This window comes from Pangasianodon hypophthalmus, chromosome 25 (assembly GCF_027358585.1).
Source record: "Pangasianodon hypophthalmus isolate fPanHyp1 chromosome 25, fPanHyp1.pri, whole genome shotgun sequence".
Classification (NCBI taxonomy): Eukaryota; Metazoa; Chordata; class Actinopteri; order Siluriformes; family Pangasiidae; genus Pangasianodon; species Pangasianodon hypophthalmus.
Genome location: NC_069734.1, coordinates 10,698,163 through 10,722,146, shown reverse-complemented (window position 1 = coordinate 10,722,146; position 23,984 = coordinate 10,698,163). Strand labels below are relative to the sequence as shown.

Here is a 23,984-nt window from a genome sequence, read left to right as displayed (position 1 = left end):
TCACTTGTTTGGAATCGAACTAAGGCCCGAGGGCTTTCCTTTTCAACTCCCATCTCACACACTTAGTAAAACAAAAATGCATGCTGCTCACACACAATGAGCCCCTATTGTACAGCCCCACACAGTCCTGACACAACACGCATGACATTTAAAGCCAAGTTCTTTTACAATCACCTAAAAGTTTAAAGCTTGAGGGGTTCCATGTTCAACAGGTACAACTTTTAATCTCTTAAACAAAACCGAATCCATTGTTTTATTATTTGAAATCATTAACTTCCCAGTGCTTTTGACATTGAACACCATTTTTTGGTAATAAGAACAGATTTGAAGGTCAACTTTTGGTGTAAAGTTTTTCGGCATTAAGAAATAGAGAAAGAGAACTACAAACACCGCTGTGTGACGTGGCCTCTAGAACTTCATGAAGATCATAAAGCAGCCAAATCAAAGCGATGTGCTATGTGAGGCTTGACATATAATGAACCTCATTTTTTTTCATCATTGTTTATCTTATGTTTGGTGTACAAACTTATTAAAAAAGATGAAAGGGACATTTTATTGGAAATTACCAATTGTTTTGAATTACAAGGTTAAACTCTGACCCGGGCGGCCCACATGCTCCTCATTTTCTCTGTTGCAATATAAGCCTGGAAATACTTAATATAAAAAGATCAAAGTGGGCTTTGTGCTGCAGGAACAAAGAGCCTAATGGGGTATGTGTAATGGGCTATGAGGACTCTGGACTCTGTCAAAAGCCTCAAGAAGGTGAATCCTTCAATGCTGAAAACGTAATTAAATTTATATACAGACGAAAATAGTTTTTATGTCACAATAACACATTTTGCCTGGTAATATATACAAGAAATACACAAAATTAATAAGCTAAGAACAAGAAGCAAAGTGTTCATTCTTAAATTTAGCTAACAGATGGAGAATTCTCTTGAGATGAGTGTGAGTGAGTGTGTATGTGAGAGAGAGAGAGAGAGAGAGAGAGAGAGAGAGAGAGAGACTGCTGGGAACTTTTCTCCTCTTAACCAGAGTTGTGTGAATTTATACACACTTTCATCCTCCCTCTCTGTCACACACATTCTCTCGGTTTCTATGGCTTGCTTTCTCTTAAACACACACACACACACACACACACACACCTCATTCTCTCCACTCCACTGTCAGTGAGACTCAACACCTTGCCTCCTGAAGACAGCCATCAGAGAATATGTGCCAGTCCAAGCGCACACTCACAGGCACACAACATAAAGTTTTCCGAGGAACGCAGAAATCAAAGGCTCGGACTAGTGGGGAGGTGGAGGAGTCCCATTAGGCTCCCTGTAGAGTGAAGAATGCCTGACTGATTAAAAACAGATGGAATAACAGCAACGCTGCTGCTCCCAGCTCAATTGGCAAACAGGAAAGTCTAACCTCAACAGACAGCCTCTTTCCCTTAATCATTCCCATACTCCCACTTGTTATTATTGCGAGCAAGTATCAGTGGTGACTGAACAGCCATTTAAAACTCACACTCTGAACTCGACACTACATTTACACACCGTCGTACTGACACAGGTCAGCAGAAGTGAGAGTGCAATGAAGAGAGAAAAGGCAGTGAACTGCGACTGCGTTAAAGTCTCTGTATTTTCACAAGAGTGGAAAACGGGCTTGGTCCACCTTACACACTTAAAAAATTATTACAGATATTACGGAGTAAGACCAGGCAATAAGACTCTATAATATTGATATTATGATTAATTTTTTCTGTACTTTTATAACACTCAGGGTAGCAAGTGGCTGATTAGGTCTTTTCCATATTGAATAATATACATTTTAAACATGGATTTTTTTTATTTAACAATTTGTAGGAAGGCACAACTGTTTCACTGATACTCCGTTACTCTAGAAAATCTATATATCGTGATCCATTTTATGTGTCTCGCAAAAATGTATTCAAGCAAAGTAATATTTTTGTCTCTCCAATCTTGACTTGGAAGAGCTCCAGAATTACACTTTTCTCCAAAATCCTTAGTGAGAACTGATGATGTCTCAGTTCTTTCTGATGTAATGGAAACATGTCATAAGGCGGCACACGGCAGCACACACACACACACACACACACACACACACACACACAACTCTTCTTAGAAGCACACGGCACATACTCAGAGCACACAGCACATACCTTTCTCTATAAAACAACAAAACCCAATAGCTGACAAGCTAAGCATAAAACATATTCACACTCACACACACACACACTTTCTTGCTCTCCCTACTGAAAAAAAGCACTCACCGATTTCCCGTTGTAGTAATACATCAGAGAGTTGCTGCCCATTCCAGGCACGGGGTAGGCGCAATACATGATAACGCTTCAGCTTCAGACTGAGCAACGCTCAGCAAGTGCACCGTCTCAGAGCAGCACACAACCACGAAAGCCTCTAACACTCCCTAGGCATACATCCAGCCGGCTCGAGACACACTTATTCCTTTAGCCTTGGCCTCTACACATGGATCTACTCACAGAGACCTTATGCAAAGCAGGGCTGAACCATTTTAGCCGGCGGTTAGGGGGGAGGGGCCTCTGTCCCCTAAGCTTCGTAAGTGCTGAGCCAAAAGGAGTGGAGAAAGAGGGAGGGAGTGTAGGGAGGGAGGGAGCACGGGGGAAAGTGTGGTTTAGTGGTTTTCCAAAAAATAATAATAATAATAATAATAATAATAATAATAAAATGGGGGAGGGATTGAAAACAAATGAGTGAATGTAGCTAAGTAAAAGATGAGTAAAATAGTTGATTTTCAGACAGGAGGGGAAAATCGTCTGACTTACTGTTGTGTCTCTATACTAAATAACTTAAAAGCAGGTTTTAGTCCCAGGACGATTAATCTTTTGTTCACATCAGGATTTTTTTTTTTTCTTCAAAGGAGAGGCTGGGTTGAGACATGAGACTTCCTCACCAAAGACTTTTCACTCACTTAACAAAAAAAAAAAAAAAAAAAAAAGAGCAAAATTGTCAAACTACCTGGTGTGTGTGTTTACGGGCCATGTAGTGGAACATGGCTTCACACAGAGTTTGGTCTGAAGCGAACTTTGTAGTCAGTAGTGTTGTTTCAGTAGGCTTCCCGCCATGTGGCTACAGAAAACACAGCGAGTTGCTGAACACATCCAACAGCTGCAAAGGACTCAGGCCTGACAGCAAGCTCACAGCACTGCTCAATTTCCTCACACACACACACACACACACAGCTCCCTTTCTTTAACCAGTCCTCAGTCCCCCTCGAGGGCCTCTCATAGACAGCCATGGGGGTTACAACCCAAACAGTCTCTCTCTCATACACACACACACACACACACACACACAAACACTAAGGGAGGAAAGGGGGGAGCAAAGGCTGTGGACAGTTTGAGGTAGGAAGAGAGAAAGAGGTAGAAACGGAAGGACAGAAATGGAAATGGAAAAAAGAGAGAAGGAGAGACAGAGAGAGAGAGACAGAGAGTGAGAGAAAGACATCTCCTGCTGTGGCGAGGAGGGAGGGAGTGCTGTGTGCTACGGCGAGTCCCTTTAAAGCCCACTCTAGCAAGACCTGCTCTTTCATGTGTCTCTCTGCAGGCGTGCTGGCCAAAACACTGCCCCCTAGACCCATTCACAACATTACTGTTATGGAAAGATGAAAGACATCCCGCCATCCCACCCCCTCTCTGAAAACGATACTTTATGTTTTCCCTCTTAATTCCATTATTATTTATCCCTCTTTCTTCTCCAAGCGAGACTCTTTTAAACCGTTCCAAGGCCGTGAAATCGACAGGCTGGTACCGTTTTAAAATCTGGAGTCATTTCAAGTTGATGCTTTGAGGGAGGGTGCCATGATAGAAGTGTGTTTGAAGGCTCCGAAAACCAAGTCCAGATAAGGAATGCACCACCAAGAAGAGACAATAGCAAAAAAAAAAAAAAAAAAAAAAAAAACAGACACCCCAAGCAGAGAAAATCATGGACATATGTCCATATTCTTCATAATATAGAGCTGTTTTATTCTCACAGGGTTGAAAATGAGGTTAGTGCATGAGGAACATATTGCTCCATCAACTAGTGTCAAAACAGCGGCCATGTTAAATTTAGACGAGACCAGCTACCACTCCGTGTGACTGATACACCGCAACAATCGCAAGAGCTACAGATTCACTGAAGAAGATACAGTGGAGGAGAAAAGAAAGGATACAATAAAAAAAAGGAGTGACTAACTAGGAGCAGAGAAAATCATGGACATATTCACAGTGTTCACAGTATAGAGATGCTTTATTCTTATAGGGCTCAAAAGGAAGTTGGAACATTTTGTTCCAACAATCACGGCAGTCTTGTTGAATTTGGCTGCACGAGTGAACACTTGGTGGCACCGATACACAGCAATAGCTGTAGGCTAGTGAAGATGGGATCCACCAAGCCTGTGACAGTTTATTCCCAGAGTGTCGGTTGTGTACATTCTCAGAAATTACTGCTATATCTCAGCGTGATGCAACGTCATCAGACTGAAAACACCATCAAAACCACCAGAACATATAAAACCCAAGCCTTTGTGTGCTATCACCTGTGTTTATATGACGACTGCATATCACTCAAAAGTGACGAATAAACTTCGCAAAATGGTTAAAGTGAAATTGCTAACGTGTTACAGGTTGAAAGTTGTCGAGGGCTGTTACAGCTCTGACCTGCCCCCTAGTGGATACAGATGTAGTTACGCATAAAATATAACTCCAGCCATGCAGCCTGTTTCCAAACTCTACTACTCTACCTTTTCCACCAGCAAGGTCCCAGTGTCATTTGCGGAGATTACGTGCCAAATCTGGAATTGTTCCATATATTTCCTCCACAAAAAAGTCAGTTCAGCTGCCAATATCAGTTCAGTTCCAGCACCAAGATTATCAGGAGCTTTGAGATGATGACAATTTAGGCATATGACTGACGTTAAAAAAGCAATAATAGTACATGGTGGAAATAAAAAGTGAAATTAATTATTGCATTCATGAATTAGTGGAAACAAGCTTTTTTTTTTCTGGCTATTACAATTACGAACTAAATACGGTAAGGCTAACAAACTATTTTTAGCATCTGCAGCGTATTAGGAAGCTCTGATATCAGATTATATAATGGTTCAGCTCTTAACCAGGTGGAAATGACCGACAGTTGTTAGCACACAGTGTCAGTGGCGTGTAGGCTTAAGAATCGTGGCTAATATGGATACTCTCACTGTCTCACTGTTCTATTAGGTAAACACACACACCCTATAGTGGTCCAGCTGCCAAAAGGCGATCCAGAGCCGAGAACCAGATGTTTCTTCAATCACCACGCACACACAGGTCCAATAATAAAATCTGATTTCTTTTTTCATTATTTGTTTTCTTTAACCCTTTAAACTCCAGGATTTATGAGCAGGTCCACATTTACATTCCTCATTCTTATAAATACACATATTTTCTTTTAATTTTATTAGTGAATATTATGCTTTTAGTGAACTGAGGAATGCTGTTCACTAGACTACACTGAGGGAAGCTCTTTCCATTTCAGTCTTCCTCTGAGGTTGTTTGTGATAAATGACCTGCTGCTGTTAAACACAAGAAGACTGGTATAAGTAGATATCCAAACATGGTTCTTATGTAAGGCTGTTGTTACACAGCTGGAAATCAAACCAAAGCTAGGATACACTATGACATACCTCGTAACCTGCCAAGCAGTTTGTCTATGTCTGACCTGTCTGTCACTGTGCCAGTGCACAAAGGCAAGCAGGATGAAATCCAATTAAAATGGGCCTCAGCCAGTTACCCAACATCCACCTGCCTTCTGGCCTAAAACTTCACGTGCAGGTACAAACCAGTCACAAGCTCAGCAACAACTTTACATCCATCGAAGCTCAAACTAATCGGAGCTGACTGTTGACAGAGCAGGCTGTTGGTAGCAGAATCGGGGACGCGTGTACACTGACTCAGGTATGTGAACATGTATTTGCACACATACCCTCCCTGCATAAATAATTTACAACAGAGTGGAATGTGAGTAATGAGTCTAATCTCGTGCTCTCTGTTCTTCCAACTGATCTTTTTCTCCCCTCTCTCTCCCTCTCCTAGATGAAAGCAGCATGGGCCTGGGCTGTTTGTCACCTCCATTATCTGGGCTTCTCTTGTCAGTGGTAAATTTCAGCAGCCCAAATCCAGATAAACAGTGGTGCTCCCAGAGGTGAGCGCATCTCTGCTCAGGATCAGAGCCAGTCAAACCACAAGCATCTATCTAATCACTTATCTGATGAGCTCATCTCCCTCCAGACCATGTGTATACATGTGTGTGTCTATGTCCCTCCAACATGCACACTAACACCGACATGCATCCAAAAACATACTAAGACCACTGCCCCCTGGTGGAGGAATTATGACCTGATGACCTGCAAGCAGAGACGTGATGACTCACCAGCTCCGGAAAATTAGAGACGAACTGAAGACTTCCAAAAGGAATATAAGCGTGATGTACTCTCCAAGACACATGCAATGCCTGTCATTTAACGAGTTCCTAAGGAGCTTTTGTTGGGAAATACTCTTTATTTTTTTTAACGGAAATGTAAGACCAAAAAGCCCAGAGCACTGATGAAGTACAAAACAAAAAGAAGAACAGAGATTCTTTAAAGAACAAAGAGTAGTGGCCACATGAAAGAAGCACATCAAACCTCAATCTCTGGAGTTATTCTTACACGGCTTTAGTGGGCCGTTTTATCCTGAGGCTTGTCCATCTCTGCAGGGCCTGCTCAGTCAGGTCCTGACCCTGCATTAGGGCCCCAGCTTCAAAGAGGCACAGACACACACGCTTGCAGCCTGCACATGCTGCTGCTGCCTGTAGATGGCTGTCTAGTCAAAAATCCAGCTCAGTATTTCTGCAGTCCATTCTCTACAGGAAATACACAGACTTTCACACATACACACACATACATACACACACACTCCTCTCAGTGTCATTAGATGCAATGTTAAAGAGGAGAGCTGGGTCTTAGTCGGCTTTCCCGCGGCCTAACCCTCCTCTCTTGCTGGAACTGTTTTCCTGCTAAGTGCAACTTGTACCCAAACAAGAGTCTGAGTGATATGTCAAGAGCAAATGACAATCTTTTTTGTCATTCACAGCCAGGGTTCTTGCTTGCAAAAGACCCAGAAGGGAGTTGACCGTGTAAGTTGTCCCCCCTGCTCTCACTCATACCCTTAGTCCTCTCCTTTGGCTCATCGCCACATCAAACCGACAAGCTGGTGACAAGGGCGCTTAAAAAAGCCTGGACGTTTATACAGCTCCAGCCTCACAGTCATGCATGAATATCCTACAAGAAACCTTCTCTTGCCTACAGCGTCAGAGATGCTGAACTCTCCCCTTTCAGTCTACATCAGACAGACAGTCAGGCTGGGTCCTTTAGCACAGGTGCCCAAACAGCTGCCTGACAGCAGCCGCTGCTGAGTGAGTACCCTACCCATGACACACACTCGCTGCTATATACTCTCTTGGAGCAAACCTTTTAATGATCTGTCCTGTATTTCTACCTGGTTCTCAGCCAAACCCAGGGGTGGACAGGTTATTTAATGTACTAGCTAAGGCAAGTAAAAGCTCCAATGTGCTTGCCCAGTCCTAACTTTTGGTTGCCAAGAAAATTAATTGACTAAAAGTGGTAGTTAATGTAATAATTTATGGCAATCTAGTTAGCTAGTTAAGTGAATTAATACAGAATAAAGAAAATGAACAATTACACTATAAGGCCAAACGTATGTAGACACCTGACAATTGAACATCCCATACCAAATCCATGGGCATTAATGTGGAGTTGGTTTGCTGCTGTAACAGCCTCCACTCTTCTGTTAAGCCTTTCCACTAGATTTTGGACCGTGGCTGGGGGGATTTATGTCCATTCAGCCACAAGAGCACAAGAGTTCAAGCACTGACCCACAAGAAGACCTGACATGAAGCTGGTGTTTCAGTTCATCCCAAAGGTGTTCAGTGGGGTTGGGTTCAGGGTTCTGTGCAGGCCACTCGAGTTCTTCCACACCGTTCGCTTTGTGCTCAGGGGCATTGTCATGCTGGAACAGGTTTGTGCTAGGTCACTTAGTTCCACTGAAAGGAAATCTTAATGCGACATACAAAGACATTCTAGTTTGAGGAAGATCCTCACATGGGTGTTATGGTTAGGTGTCCACGTACTTTTGGCCATATAGTGTATATGACTATTATATAGCACCCAAAAGTCAGCCAGTCATTGACCAGTGTTTGGGTTATAAGCTCTGGTGTTCTGTCCTCACATTATTTGAGTCTGGCTACCACCTTTATTTTCTGTCGTAATTTTTCACCATGAGGTGACTGCATGTAGAAAGCAGGAGAGTTATATAACTGTTTTGCACTGAACTTTATTTGACTTGGTTTTGTCAATCTTTCCACATGCCTGCATGTTCCTAATTCTGAGAAAAAAAAAGTCTGTCATCTGTGCATGCTAATTAATATGTAAATCATTCTACCATCAACGGTCACACCCTGGCCATTGTGTGTAGTGCTGTAAGATTCGGAACAGTTCACAGAATTGATGTGCATTTCACCATTGTAAATTGCATTAAGTTTAAACATGAATAACAGTTATGTTCATTCTACAAGAATATTCATTTTGTTACGAATATCAGTAAGGAGTTTTTTTTTCCTTTGTTAAACCTACTTGCCCTAATAGCTTGGACATGAAATCTGCTTCTCCTGGGCACCAGGGCATAAAATATTAACAAATTCTTATTCTGGTAGGGAACTGAGAACATATCGTATCATCCGGAGTCAAATCCTTCATCGTCTATACGCTCAACAAACAAAAATTACATGCAGTACGACAGACTTTGTTACTGCTTTTACCTATTTACCATTTATTCACAGTTGAAACCTTTTTTAAGATGGTTATGTGTATAACTTGAGTTGTTGCCATGGCGACAACACTAACCCCCCCCTAACCTCACAGCCCGTTTTGCTGAATGAGAACTATCACCAGCACCTTATCAGTGGGAAAGGGATACTCGAGTGCTTTCACTTTCAGGCATAATGATATCTTAGGACTTCATATTCTGCAAATGAAGACATACTAACCCATAAACATGAGCCAAGTGTCAACATTATTTTACACCATCACTCAATAAATTATTGGTCTAATATTCAGGTCCTACTTCTAAACTAATTCATACACAGACATTGTGCTCATCCCCAACTTTAAGTGTTCAGTATCAGCTAGGAAATTTTGAGGCAGTGTAAAAAAAGGGTTAAAAGGGCTTGTGTCCCCTCTCCATCCTGGGAAAAAAAAAACCCTGTACACAAAATGAACATGGTTATAAACATTTGTAAATTCTCAATCCGCTTCTTCAGCCTCTTCCTAAACCTTACATCTTAAAAACTGCCTCAGCACTCGAGTACAATGCGGATGTTCCCATAAATATTTACATTCGTTAAAAAAAAAAAAAAAAAACTCCACATGTTCACCCCAGCCCTTACGAAATGTGGACGAGGCTAAAATGTAAATAGTTAAGGTATTTTTAGGTAAGGTAGGAAGAGGTAGCATAGGTGTGGGGGAAAGAAATAAATAAGAGTGTGTTCCCTGCGGAGGGATTAATGATGGGACGCATTGTGTTCATTTTGTTTATCAAGCAGCTATTCAGGCCTCTAGTGGGGCCCTGGTGCTTACACAAGCAAAAGCTTTCTCAGGCATCTGCAGCTGCATTCCCGCCATACAGGTACCCTGCAGACTGCACTCTCACACACATACACACACACACGCACACACACACACACACACACACACAGCTGCCCCGGCAACGCAGCATGGCTCTGCAGGTGTGCGTGCTCGCCAGTGCCTTCAAACAGCCAGATTCCTTATGCATCAGAGGATGCTTCAAACGCACGCTGCTCACACACCACTGTCCACAACTGACACACCGACTCTCCCTAGAACACCTTCACACATGACTCAGTATGCAGCCTGGCCTCCAGCTAACTCCCACGTCCGTCACTCACACACTCTTGAGAAAGTGAGAATACGGCGAGCCCTGCTGTCTTATCGCTGTTAAGGAGTGAGGTACAGAGTGCTGCTGTATTTTATCCTCTACCATGTCACTGCTTTGCCCTGTTCTGAATTGGGCGGCTTTGAGTTATGAGTCACACAAGTGCACCTGCGCCCATGTGTTAAGCGCTGACAAATAAAAGCCTAACGTCCATTTACACAACAAAGAGACGTACCCCGCAAGGCAACCAATCTCTCGTCCCCCTCCTGTTTTCCTCTCTTATTCACACTACTTGCATAAGCAAGAAAGTGCTGCATGTTCTCCCATAATACCCTGCACGCACTCTCTGTTCAACACAAACTGGTATTCAAACACAAATTTTGCAGATGGAAAAAAAACACAAAAATCCTCCACAACTCCGCCTTTATGTCCCATGCTTGACTTTTTTTTTTCCACCGGCTGGAGCGATGGTGCGGCACGCATTTATCGAAAGCTACCAAAAGCAAATCCCATCACCATGTCACCCTTATCAAAGGCCCTACTTTTGTTCTAGGAGGGAAAAAAAAATCCCTCTGTTAAAGCACTGAGAAAACTCTGACAAAACCGTTTGCTGCTACTAGCGCCTTAATGGAGGCTTTCACCACGCGCCGGGCTTCCTCACAATCAGCAGCTGACTGTGTGATTGATGCATATTAATGAGGCGGGCGGCGCAGGCGGAGGCAAGCTGAGCTCCGCACTTCCTCTGCATCCTAATGGCTGCTGCTCTGCTGTGGGATTATCGCCCATGGAAACTTTGCCCAATTCGCTGCTATTAATCTCTGCCTGTCCTCCTGTTCAGGCAACATAATGACTAATTAAACATCAAAAGAGCAGCAGTGGGGATGGGCCATGACAGCTCACGGCCCTGAGACTGACTCCCGTGAGACCCAGAGACAGAGGAGGCCTCTGAGTCGCATGGCAGAACCACAAATCAATCAGCCACCCTACACACACCTCGCTCCTGCAGCCACACTCAGTAAAACAGGCCTGATTAGCAAAACAGTGGCAGCCCCATGCCCCACACACAAACACACACACACACACACACACACACACACAGAGACACACAGAACTCTCAGTGCTACCACCGTGGTGGAGGATGACTTTGATGAGACAAAAACAAAGTGCATCCAAGGACTGAGACATCAACAGCTTTTCTTAAGCGTGCATCTCTCTCTCTCTCTGTGGGTGTGTGTGGGTGTGTGTGTATATAAAAGCAGACTGAAAAAATGAAGCTCCACTCACAGACGAAGGCAGGCCAGGGGGAACCTTGCGTACTTTCTTTGTTTGTAGAGGATCTGAGGGGAGATGAAATAACATTAAGAACAACATTTGAAGAAACACCTCGAAAGAGACATAGCAAAGCTGTAAAATACTCTGATATATTTGTGTTATATTTCAGTGATCTCACTAGACCAAAAGCATAAGAAGCATCAAAACATGCATTAGTAAACAAATTTTTGTTTTCATGCTGCCTTAAAAGAGCAGTGTGTCATATTTAAAGCCATCTGTTGCCTGCAAGAGGAACTGCAACTGCGCTGAAAGTTTCCCACTACCTGTAACCAACGCCACCCTTCGACACTGTGTATACCTCAAGAGTCTTTCAGGAAAAAAGGAGCAGAGCAAACAGCTCTGGTCTGGCAGGCAGCACAGCTAATTTCTAAGCTGAAAAGATGTAAACTGGAACCTCAAATACAGAAACTAACCATTTCCATTGCACAGCAATGTATTTTTCCAAAGTATCATGCAAAGACCATGATCTATAATTTAGGAACATTTTAAAACATTACAACCTGCCTGTGACCACCTTTCCCACTGGCACCACAAGTACACAGAAAACCAACATCCTGAGAGGAGGAGGCAGATACAAACCCAGAGGAGAGGAGTCCTGGAGAGAGCGTCTTCGAGGATTGGAGCCTGTGAAGGAGTAAAAAGGAGCTGGTGACTTTCCGGCTGTGGGCACAGGTCCTGGGCTGGCCAATCCCATGTCCGACCGCAGAGTGGACTGCAGGGAAACAAATAAAACATTGGGACGTTTAAAGAAAAAAAGTAAAAGTAATCTAAATCAGATTTTAGTTAAAGTATGAAAGAAATTTCTAAAGCACAATATTCACTACAAACAATGTTTGACATTCAGTTTTTCTTTCCTCCATCTTTTTTTTAATTCCCTTTGGAGCACTCTAATTGATGTGGCCATGTCAGCAGACTCAGTTAAGTCCAAGGAGAAATCGATCCAATCAGTCTGACCTAGCGATTGCCTTTGCTCCAGCCTGCGGTGAACTGTTATTGATCAGGTGTGATCAGGGCCCTGGGGCACATCCTCACACAGTGGAGGACATGAGGCCAGGAGAGAGAAGAAGATGAGAGAACGAGAGAGGAGGAGAAGAAGTGAGGGAGTTAGGAGAGGTGTGTGTGTGAGTGTGTGTGTGTTTGTGTGTGTGTAAGGTCTCGGAAGCTGTCGTATCCTCTGAAACACACGTAGGCTTAATTCGACAAAGCGGCTGTTACAGAATCCACAGATCTGACAGACAGAGCCACTAACACACAGCCTGAGAGCCAATTATGTGAGGGAGAGATGGCGCAGTAGCTCTAACCCAGAGTCTGATAAACAGGAGATTAGTATACACTCCTCCTTTGGTCCTCCTGAAGCGTGTCGCATCCTAAAGTGATATCCACTTGAGCAGCCTGCCCCCAGCAAACTGGGTTAAGGGGACAATTACAACCATGGCCCAATTAGCTTAATGGTTTGGAAGGTTTAAGAATAAGGAATGAGCAGAGACACTGAACATAGTTATAGCACAGCTATAACTCACAATCACAACACAACACAAAATAAAAATGGAAACGTAATCAAGCTGTATTGTTAAACAGAAAAAAAAAAGTATAAACAAATTGAGAAAAAAGTACTTTTTTTTTTTAATTTAAGAAAGACTAGACTATATATATGTAATGTATGCACAGGTACACAAAATGACCTTTTTAATAACATACAGGTCACAATGTGACATTCCATAATGTAAATCCAATTATTCATAAAAGTAAGTATTATTTCCTAACAAAATTTCAGTGCACAGTATGCAGCAAAATAAAATAACTCTGTAGCCTACTGCCTTCTAACACACGGTATGCTACACAGAGCATTTAGCTGCTAATTTCAAATCAAAGTCAGATAGAAGTCGTAATCAAACGCCACGGGGGCCACGGTGCAGGATCACTGTGCCTGTGCCCAAGAATAGCCAGATTACTGATTTTAGCAGATTAAATTGAAGGCCATCAAGTCGCGTGAGAATCAGGGCAGCCTCTCCTTAACTGCAGGAGAAATAAGGGGGGAAAGAGGCTCTCCAAAGTGACAAGCTGTCACGGAGCCTGGCACACTGACATTGACATGGTACAACAGACTGACTAGTGCTGCCTTTGTTCAATGATATTAAATCCTCACAGCAATATTAGTAAGTTTGTCATTTTGGCCACGAGACAGGCAAAAGACTGCTGCATTATGATGAAAGACCAGTAGAGGACTAATCAAAGAAAAGAATGGATTACTACAGAGTCTTGAGTCATTAAAAAGTGATGCTACACAGTCCGTCTCTCTCCTACGAATTAGCGAGTAAGTGAATATGTGTAATCTGTAAATTCATACAGCTTCTCTACAGAACTCCACCCCTCTGAATGATCGCCTTCTTCTGTGAAATGTCAGGCAGATTTGTGGGGATAATGGCAGTCATCTGTCAACTGCAACCTGCAGCATTAATCAGTCTAATCCTCCACACGGGAGACCGGCCCAGCACTTACCTTCAGAGTCCGCAACCAACTACAGCCACCGCATCCCTGCTAACACTCCCACTCAATCAGGTGCACTTCTGTTCACATGTCATTTTATTGTTTTTTAGATCAAGGTTTTAACTCACTGCAGTGCAAAACAATACAACTGTCACACAACTGTCCCCCGTGAGGCCGTAACTCAGACATGTATAAAGGACAGAGGCGATAATCAGAAGAAAATTATAGTGTTCAACCTCTGCTCTGTCATCCTGAGTGCACACCTGCTGCAGCGTTCAGCTGGAAGTCGTACAGATTATGTCAATTATCTCTGCAGTTTTAAACTTACATAAATATTTTAGACCGATGGACAGATAAGGATATGCAATGTGAAACATAATATTTTACTGACTTCAGATATTAACTTATATGCCATTAACATGGAGATCTATGAAAGAAAACCTGGTTAGATGTACAAACTGCAAATACTGTTCTTCCTGGAGAAATACAGGGGCTCAGCTGGCTCAAACAGTTTGAATATGTGACTCATTATACACAAAGTGATCTACATCATGCTGAAATGATGCAATAACACCTCGCTGAGTGAAGCACAGAGCCTGTGCATGATGACAAACCACATAAACAATTGGCTTTTTAGTTTTGGGGAAAATCCTGTAACTGATTGCCCCTCTGTCAAACACTTCAGCGATTGCTGTTGGCTTTGAGTCATTACTATTTCTGGCAAAGGACCAAAAAAAAAAAAAAAACTCTTTATAACCACGCTTCACAGAAACATCTATGCACCCTATAATCCTTGCACCTGAACTTCACCTGTATCTACATCACATGATGTAGATGATTTATTGATAGTCTCACAGGATTTTATATTATTAATATAGCAGTTTTGCAGCCCTACATTCTTCCCACATTCTCTCAGGAACCAAACAGCTTTTTTGGCCTTCCTGTTTTTCTTCAGCGACTAGACAAACTGTGTGTGCGCCAAGCTCTGATCTGTGCAGCTGCAGGCCAGCATAAATTCCCTAGTTCCCACACCAAAATGTCTGAACTGGCATTCCCTTTCAAAAAGCTCTTTTATGAATGGAGCAACAGCTCTGGAGAGCCCGCAGTGTTTTCATTCGCTCTGACTAGCGCCATTCACCCGCCTGTAACCGCATGCTGCATGGCTAGCATTTAAAAGCACGTGTGTGTGGCTCATTTAGTTACTAGCGTAAGGGCTGGGTGAAGGTTAGGTAAGGGTCATTAGGGTTGACACCATCAGCTAAGGTTAGTTTTAACCTGTGGCAATAAAATAAGCTCTGCGTGCTAGCTTTATCGTAAAGCAGAAACGATGCTAATATGCTGCATAGGGACCAGTTCATGTCTAAGTGTTATGGAGAAAGAAAAACAACATATACAAGCCAAGAGAAATGGTGCTATGAGAGTACTCCCTGACTGACCGATCAGAAATGAAGACAGAACCTGAGTGAGCGAAAAGGAAAAAGGGGAGAGAGGGAGAGGGAGAGAGAGAGAGAGAGAGAGAGAGAGAGAGAGAGAGAGAGAGAGAGAGCAGCACTCTCACACAATCCCGCCTTTGTTTAGAACATCTGTGTGGTTGTGAGCCTAGAGCTGGCCTGGGCTCAGTGACCCTGCATTAATGGAGGTGCTGAAAGTCATGTTCCTGCTCACCAGCTAATGCAGCAGGACTCTCCCTCTCTCTCTCTCCCTCAGACCTGTTTACACACCCTGTAATCACTTACTCTCACACAGGCAGCTTCTTCTCATCTCCAGCCCACTGCAGGCCTGCTGGGGAAAACACTCTGCTACCTACCTCCAGTGAGCCTGACAGCCAGCTGTATAAGCGACTGGACAGAGTAACTGCAGTTACCTAATCTTTGACTCAATCATATCACAAATATAGCCAGAAATTTAAAATCTGAAATAACAGAGACAACACGGACACGGCCAAGAACCCTGTTCTTTCACAGGAAATGGCCAATTGACTGATACTGCAAATAACAGCACTTCACAAACTTTTTCCAATTCAGTGACACTCTATAGCCTCTTTTCCACTGTAGGGTTAAATGGTTACATCTGCCACATTGTGCCATTGTGTGCTGCTCACGTAAAACTACTAACTACAGTAATGACAAAAAGTGATGCATGTACCAGCAATGGTGTCCCGTATTCGTAATAAACATGCTGACATTGTTCAAATATGTGTGATAAATTACGCAGGACTATGAGATGAGAATTGTGCTCTATAATCAAAATCATTGCAGATCGCCAGGTTCAAAAGTTTATTTGTTAAAAACAGAATTGATAAAAACAAGTGCAGCCACACGGAAGTGCAGATACCCAACAAGACTGGAACATGCAAAAAAAAAAAGAAAAAAAAAAAAAAGAAAAAAAAAAAAAAACCTGTCTAAGGCTGAGACTAATCATGTGGTGACATTTTCTGCATCAGTGATTTAAGATTCAGTAAACAGGATACAAGACAACAGATAAACTTCATAACTTTGAGAATGAGGTTTTTACCTGACATCCAGAGACACCCGGCTCTCTCGCATATGCAGAAAATGGAGGTCTCTCAGATTTACCTGAGGAGAAACAGAGAGACAGCAGACTTTACATAAAATGTAGCTTACTGTAATGCAATCAGCTTTGTGTCCCATAAACCCACAGATAATTAGGTATGTATACACACAGGACACATTATCAAGACATTATGGAAGAGACATCACTTCTTGAAATAGTTCATTATAGTCAACATGGGGGTTGTATTACAGAAAATCCTCCCCTTCAGAAAACTCACAAATTCTAATACTGACGCAAGGACAGATTTATGTCAGGATTCTTGCATGAGTCCTGACAGATTTTTGACTTGTCCTCATATCAGACACATTATTCTTCTCTTCAGGTCTGTCCAGGGCTAAAGCAGCGCCAAACCTCAACACTTTTAATGTCAACTCAGTATAATGAAGAAAATACAGAGGATATACAGTTCATTTTGGATTAGCTACATTGGATTAGGGGAAACGGAGTACATAAGCTTTCCATACCATAACAATCCATTAACGCGGCACCAGCAAGATGTATAGCTACCAAACTTGCTGGACAATCCTAACAGCCTCCAACTGGCCATACAGAACACTAAATAGGGTGTAGTAGCCATTATGTTATACCCTAGTGAGTGCATGTATGTAGAGAGCAGGGAGATATTCGGGATTCTGCTCAACTTTGCTATAAGGACCTCTGGTCTGATTTGATCTTCTGCTATTGTCCATCCATCCTCAAGGTCTGACATGCTGTGCATCCTGAGATGCTTTTCTCCTCATCATAGTTGTAAAGGCGGTTCCTGTCAGCCAGTCTGACCACTCTCCAACCTCTCTCAAGGTATTTCCACCCACAGACTACCACTCACTGGATGTTTTTGGTTTTTCACACCATTCTGTGAAAACTCCAGAGACTGTTGTGTAGTTTTTGAAATACTCAAACCAGCTGATCTGCCACCAACAACCATGCCACGGTCAAAGTCACTGAGATCACATTTTTCCCAGTTCTGATGTAAACATGAACTGAAGCTCTTGACCTGTACCTGCGTGATTTTCTGCGCTGCTGCCACATGACTGGCTGATCGGGTAACTGAATGAGTGAGCAGGTGTAAAGGTGTTCCTATTAACGTGGCTTGTGAGTGCGTCTCTTCTGGTCTTGTGGAAATAACTGCTCAGGGGTGTAGACAACATTTCTAAGAGTTTACACTTTAATAGGTTTTTGATAAATCTGTGTACATCTTGAAATCCCCGTTCCCTCATGAATGACCATATCCACCCATACCATCACAATAACACACATCCAGAATGCAAAGAGGTTTTCACCAGATGCAACACTTCGCTCAGGGTCACTCGCTCACTCTCTTGGAAACAGGAATGCTACCTAGCAGCTGAAGAACTAATTAAAAAAAAAAAGCCTAGCATACAGGAACACATGATTCATGCTCTTCACCAAATCTAAATTCAGCAGTTTTACTCGGAGCACAGAAAAGCATAAACAAGGCTCGTCCGGCAAATAAAATGATAAACAACTTTACCAACATCGTATATTATACTTGTCAGACTTTCAAACATTAGCAAAGCAAACCCAGTGTTGAAGGTAAATTTTGTTTACTCTAGAGAAAAGGTAAATATTTTTATAAGTTTAAAATCAACACACAGTAAGAGATATTTGGTTCCACTGTCTTTCCTGACGCACAGACATACACACACAAGTCTGAGGTGGAGGCTGAGGTAAGCCGGTGTGGCTGCGCTGGGCTCAGGTGTACTCCACCACGTGTCTGTCAGTTCATGTTTCTTGCTACTTGGCTGTAAGGTGGCGGCGTCTCCAGAGGCGCACAGGCAATCAGGTACCGCGGTTTAACTGAAAACTGCTTCCCTTGTGGTGTCAAACTGTTCTCATTGGATGTAATGCGATATTTCTGGGTTAGCACTCTCTCCTGCATGGGAAGAGTGAGCTTAGTTGTGGCTAAGCTACAGGAGCGTAACACACAAGCCACTGCACGAGAACGAAACATCTGTTTACAGAGACTGCAAAGGTTGCAAAGCCTCTCTTTCCCTGACTTCCTGAGCTGCTACCCAGCACAGTTTGGGTTTTTGAGCTTGCGTCAGTGACATGTACACAAATATGCAGACGATCTGCAGATGCACTTAGGTCCAGCGTTGAAATATTCAGTTGCAGCATGTGTTTTGTCACACACACCCTGTACAAGCTGAATAATTTATAAGGCCATGTTGTTGTTTCAAATCCTGAGTGGGGCAGCCAGTCATAAAAAACATCCGCTTAGTGTGTCCCTCCACACAGCACACCCACACGCACTCCGCTGCCCTCCACACAGCATAAGGCAGCCATGCGTTGGAAACTACCAAGGGACTTTAACTTGATCGGCTCCCACAGGAACTGAATGATAAACATGCGTTTAACTGTTTATCACGCCAGTATGCATGGTCACCCAGAGCTAACTGCAAAGGCACCTCCCAAGGGTTGCTACTCTCACGCCTGCAGACCGACACAGACAGACAGACATGGTGTAAATAGTTTATAAATTACTGCTCTTTTGTCACACTATTAAATGTGCTAAAAGAGTCAAACTATAGCATGACATGGCTATATATTACACTGTATGCTAATCTATTCTATAACTCAGAAAATGAAAGAAAAAACAATAGGCATATAATTCTAATAATTCTTGCTATTCCCACATCTCCATTTTACAAACAGTTGTTAAAATATTTCAACAAAAAATGTTCACATGAAAATTAACATTCAGCTATTTGGGCAGCCACAAATATGATGATTCATACTTACTTGGTCCCTATAACTTCATTAGAAAAATGGCAACAAGTCGTCTATAGCCCATATAAATGGCAAATAGCCACATACAAAGCAGTGTAATGTGCCTGTAATATATCACAAAGGCAGAATAAACAGCTTAAAAATGCAAAATAGACTAACAAAACAGTAGCCTTGTATTTTGCATGTTGCTCAACCTGTAGTCCTGTTAATCTAATGCTCTATTTTCAGAATATCAGCAGTTTCAGGAGTAGGGGAGTTTGCTGACAATTACCTCTTAGTACTGCAACTAAAAAAAACCCTTATAAGTCACCATTTCACTTGATGTGAGATGCAGTGTCTGTTTGTCTTGCAACATTCTCTAGGGCTTTATCTGCTACATGACACACAATACAGAAAGTAGTATTTTAATTTTAGTTCCACATTACATATGCTTTATGGTATGATATACCCGATTAAGTAAACAAACAGTACGATGAGTTTAGATATCTGGATATTTGAATAACTACAGCCATGACCATCTTCGTGAAGCCAAATATCTGTTGCATTAAAACTGTGGGAGTTGTGATGAGGAAAAAGTAGCTCCAAAAAATTTGTGGAGGAAGAAAAAAAAAATCCACAGGGGCCTGAACAATCCAGAGAGAGAGAGAGAGAGAGAGAGAGAGAGAGAGAGAGAGAGAGTGCAAGAGAGCAAGGGAGAGAGAGAGAGAGAGAGAGGAGAAGGAGATGGAAAATTATTGGGGGTGTGTTCTAAACACCGAATGTTCTCAGAGCTGAAAGTGTCCAAGGACAAAAGGAGAGAAGCATGAGGAAAAAAAAGACAAAAAAAAGTCTCCTGGAATGCTGAAAATCAACAATGTAAGTCACTGCTATAGCAATTTGTTTAAGTGTTACTGGCGAGTGTTTGTGCCAAGCAGGCTGCTGGCTGCACCGCTGATGTTTGAGGAAGCAGTGCCAGCTAGCGCAGCTGTGAAGCCCCCCCCCACCCCACCTCCCCTCTCACTCACAGACACACACACACACACTCACACACACACACTCACACACACACACACACAAACTGAGTGAGCATGAGATGCTGAACAAGTGGGGAGACAGAATAAGCAGAGCGTATACACACAAACACACACACACACACACACACACAGAGAGAGAGAGGGAGAGAGGGAGAGGGAGAGAGAGAGAGATGGATAACCTAGCCTGACGCTAGCCTGAAAGGAAAACGCAGAACTAATTGGGAGTGCACGCTCTCCTCTGAACTTCAGGATGTGGGTGTAGAGGTCACTGATTAGCTGCGTCCTCGTGAGCCTCCAATCGTGGGGCTTTTATCATCCTGATCACATCCTCCATCCTGCTGCTGGAGTGCTGACAGGCTGCCTGATCAATACTGCACTCGCCCTGCGTGCTGCTCTCCACCCCGCCATCCCCCCGCTCAACATCCTGAGCCACTGATGCAGGCTTGTGGCAGAATCAGACTACACTGGGATATTGTGAATATTTCATTAGAAACCCAGTTGTGTGTGAGGTTTTGTTTTCTAATGTCCCACTTTTCTTAATCCTCCTTCATACTTGGCCAAAATACAGAACCTTACAAGACAGCTTACCTAATGCTACTTTCTAATTGGATATACTGAAGGTGTCTGAAGGTGTGGATTAATTTTCTATAACAGCAGCTCTCAGTAGTTATGGCTACAATTCAAATCACACGTTTACAGGAAAACACGCTCATTCTAATATGTTACCACATCTATAGTAACAGCTTAATCATATTTGTATGGGGGATGATCTACATAATCCAAGACTAATGATAAACAGGTTAAGAAAGTGTTTTGTTATTTAACAAAGCAAAGCTTGTAATCATTGATTTGCTGAAGCTTTCTGTAAGGAGAATGTTTATTTAAAATTTATGGAAGTGTCAGCTCTTTCCAACAGTTAGTAATGTTTCTGCCACAAGAGAGTTCTCAGGACAGAAGAGTTTGTACTTTGCAGTTACTTGGAAACTAAATTTTCTTCTTAGGTTCAAGAGACAAAGTAAAAAGTGAGAGGCTAGGGCTTCTGAGTGGCGCAGGTCCTTACAATGCTACAGCTATCCATGGTCAAGAGTCCAAGAGAGCAAAACTTGGCCATGCTCTCTGAGTGGGAGGGTGTCATACTATCTCTCCTCAGTCAATGAGAGCAACATCAGCCAATTGTGGGCATCTGTAAGCTCATGTATGTGGAAGAGGGCAGATAGCACTTTCCTCTGTGTTTTACATTGCCCTGTGATGCAGCATTAACAGCAGTTCAAAAATATATGGTTTGCTGGCTTCACGTGTCTTAAGGAAGCACATGATAGCCTTCATTCTCTCCCTTTACTACTTCTGGGTGGTAATGGCCCTCCCCTTCATGTTGAGCCATAATCACACCACCCCCAATGTGGAGTACTTTCCTCTAACAGCACACCCATCGTGGGTTATTCCTTACATACTGTACAAATTATCACTGGTATGTCTACTCAGCACCATAAAAGGCTTTACAGGTTCCATTTATATTTAAAAGTATTTCTACACATTAAACAATTCTACAATTTCAAAAATCTCATAAAAAAGTGTGCGTGTCTGTGCTTTTATCGTGTCATGCATATTTTTATTAATTCACGATGAACTACTTTCCTTCTTGGTTTCTTTATTGTTTTGCATGTGCTTAGGTCTTCTGAGACAGAAGGCTGAGCTTCAAACAATGTATCTAATCATCAAATCCAACCAACCTGTTGAGCGTATACCAAAGAAATGGTACACTCTCAGCTAAAAGCGAAAGAAAAAGAAAAACAACAAAAACAAAGAAGCAATTTAACAGAAGTCTTCTCAGCCTTGACACTTTCCCTGGTCTAAGCACAGCTTTTGTTGACTATCTCTTCCTGCAAGCCAACGCTATCAAGAGCAGCCCTCAAACTGCACTGCTATCAGCTGAGCTGAGCGTCGAGAGACACAGTGGATGAAGCAATATTCCTCTACTGCGATGCGCAGAGATGCTTGTCGATGACAGCATCTTTTTGCTCTCGCTCTCTCGGGGGAAAAAACACAGACCGCTTCAGCATAATGAAGGATGGGACTGAAAGAGAATTCATCACTCAGCCTGTAAGGAGGCATCCAGGTGTGGTGTTGAGGCGCGACTACATGTACAGGACACGTGTGTACACGTGAACCATGCGTTACATCAAAGCCCAACAGTCAGGATTTATCAGCCAAATCAGTCCTAGGGACACATTATGACTGACGCTAACAGATCTACTGATAAAAACGAGAGCCAAGCCAAAGAGGAAAAAAATACATATACACATTTGATCTATTTTAGTGTGTATATATGAAACCAATAATCATGCTTTATCAAACCAATAATCATGCTTTGAATAAAATGGAGTTGAATGGCGTTTGTCTTTTAAATAACTATGTTCCGCTGAACAAAAAGCAACTAGACTCGTTATAAAACATATTCGACAGATTTGTTTAACTGTCACTCAGGTATGTAAATACTGCTGCCACTCTGCTTACAAAGCTAAATCAAGGCAAAGTCTTGAACCAGCCAACATAAAAAGAGCTGCCAGTTATTAAATAATAAGATTACGCACAGATGCAGGCTACGATTAAAGGCAAGTGTGTGAGGAGGGCGCCTCCTCCAGCCTGGGCTGAGCTCTGCTCTTGTTTTGATACTCAGGAAGGTAGTGATCTAAGCATCTCTAGGGATCAATTCAAAAGGCAAGCCACAAAAACAGCCAATTAGTAACCGCACTCCGCCGCCTGCCTCTCTTTTGCTCTATCGCTTTTCTCTCTCTCGCATTCCAAGGGCCTCTGTGTTTCTCCTGCACACGGGCCGCTTCTGTCCTAAACAAACACAAGCCAAGGAAATAGAAGGTATTGCTAAAAGCAAATGAACCTTTCCTGGCTTGCACCCCTCCTTTCCCGAGAACACGTGAAGGCTCAGCCATGTTCCTGTCGCAGTGCTCAGAAATCTGGAACCCCAGTGCAATTCATTATCCCTGTCAAGTTAATGTTGCGTGTTGAGCCATATGGCAAGGCTAATACATGCAATAAAAGAAATTCCTTCAACTTGTTATAATCAGCACTTTGAGCTGTCCAAAAACTGACATAAACAGCCTTATTGTGTTTTGCTGCTTTTGCTTTTAATATCCATGACAAAAACAGGAAAGCAGGCAGGAAGGGGGGGAGAGGGGGGGCTAGGTTGAGAGAGAGAGAGAGAGAGAGGGAAAGAGAGAGAGAGAGAACATGAGAGAGATAAAGAGCAAGAGAGAAATAACCAATGCAGACAGACACAAGGAGAGAACGAGACAGAGATATAAAAAAAGATTAAAACGACAGCTACAGAGACATTTTAATTTACAGCTGTAAAAAGTTTCTGTCCACAAGAACCTTCAGCCATCAATGCAGCATGATGCATTCACACACACACACACACACACACACACACACACACGACATTATGATGCCAAGAAAAGCATCACACCCACTCGCTCACTGTCTCTCGGGCTTTTAAAACCAATCCTTTGTTTTCTTGTCGCTGTTTGCGTACATCTCTGCTTTTTCAGAAGCTTTTTGATGTTGCGACAGGTTCTGTTTGATGGTAAATAAAGTCAGCCAGGCTACGCTGTGGGATGGGTCAGAGTGTGCTGCCAAATAATGCAGCCGTTCGTCTCCTCCCTCAGCAGGCTTACAGTGGCCTGTGCCTGTAGAGAGGGGGCTGGCCCACACGGAGCCAACAAAAAATGTGCAGGGTTATACACTCCCCTCTTTCTCTTTCACTCACACACACACACACACACACACACACGCAC

General features: G+C 42.8%; 1 protein-coding gene across 9 annotated transcripts in view; it reads right to left on the bottom strand.

Moving 5' to 3' along the window:
- tcf12 (transcription factor 12) overlaps positions 1-23,984 on the bottom strand; it is an 86,766-nt gene that overhangs the window by 19,844 nt on the left and 42,938 nt on the right. For 6 of the 9 annotated variants that reach the window (XM_026937489.3, XM_026937491.3, XM_026937492.3 and 3 more), the window contains exons 6-8: positions 16,349-16,410; positions 11,927-12,059; positions 11,300-11,352 (exon numbers count right to left, since the gene is read on the bottom strand). In XM_026937489.3, the coding sequence (XP_026793290.2) occupies positions 11,300-11,352; positions 11,927-12,059; positions 16,349-16,410 (248 nt within the window). Of the gene's footprint in view, positions 1-2,281; positions 2,544-6,690; positions 10,842-11,299; positions 11,353-11,926; positions 12,060-16,348; positions 16,411-23,984 lie in introns of those variants that run through there. The other 3 variants (XM_026937496.3, XM_026937494.3, XM_026937495.3) reach the window with 3 other exon arrangements.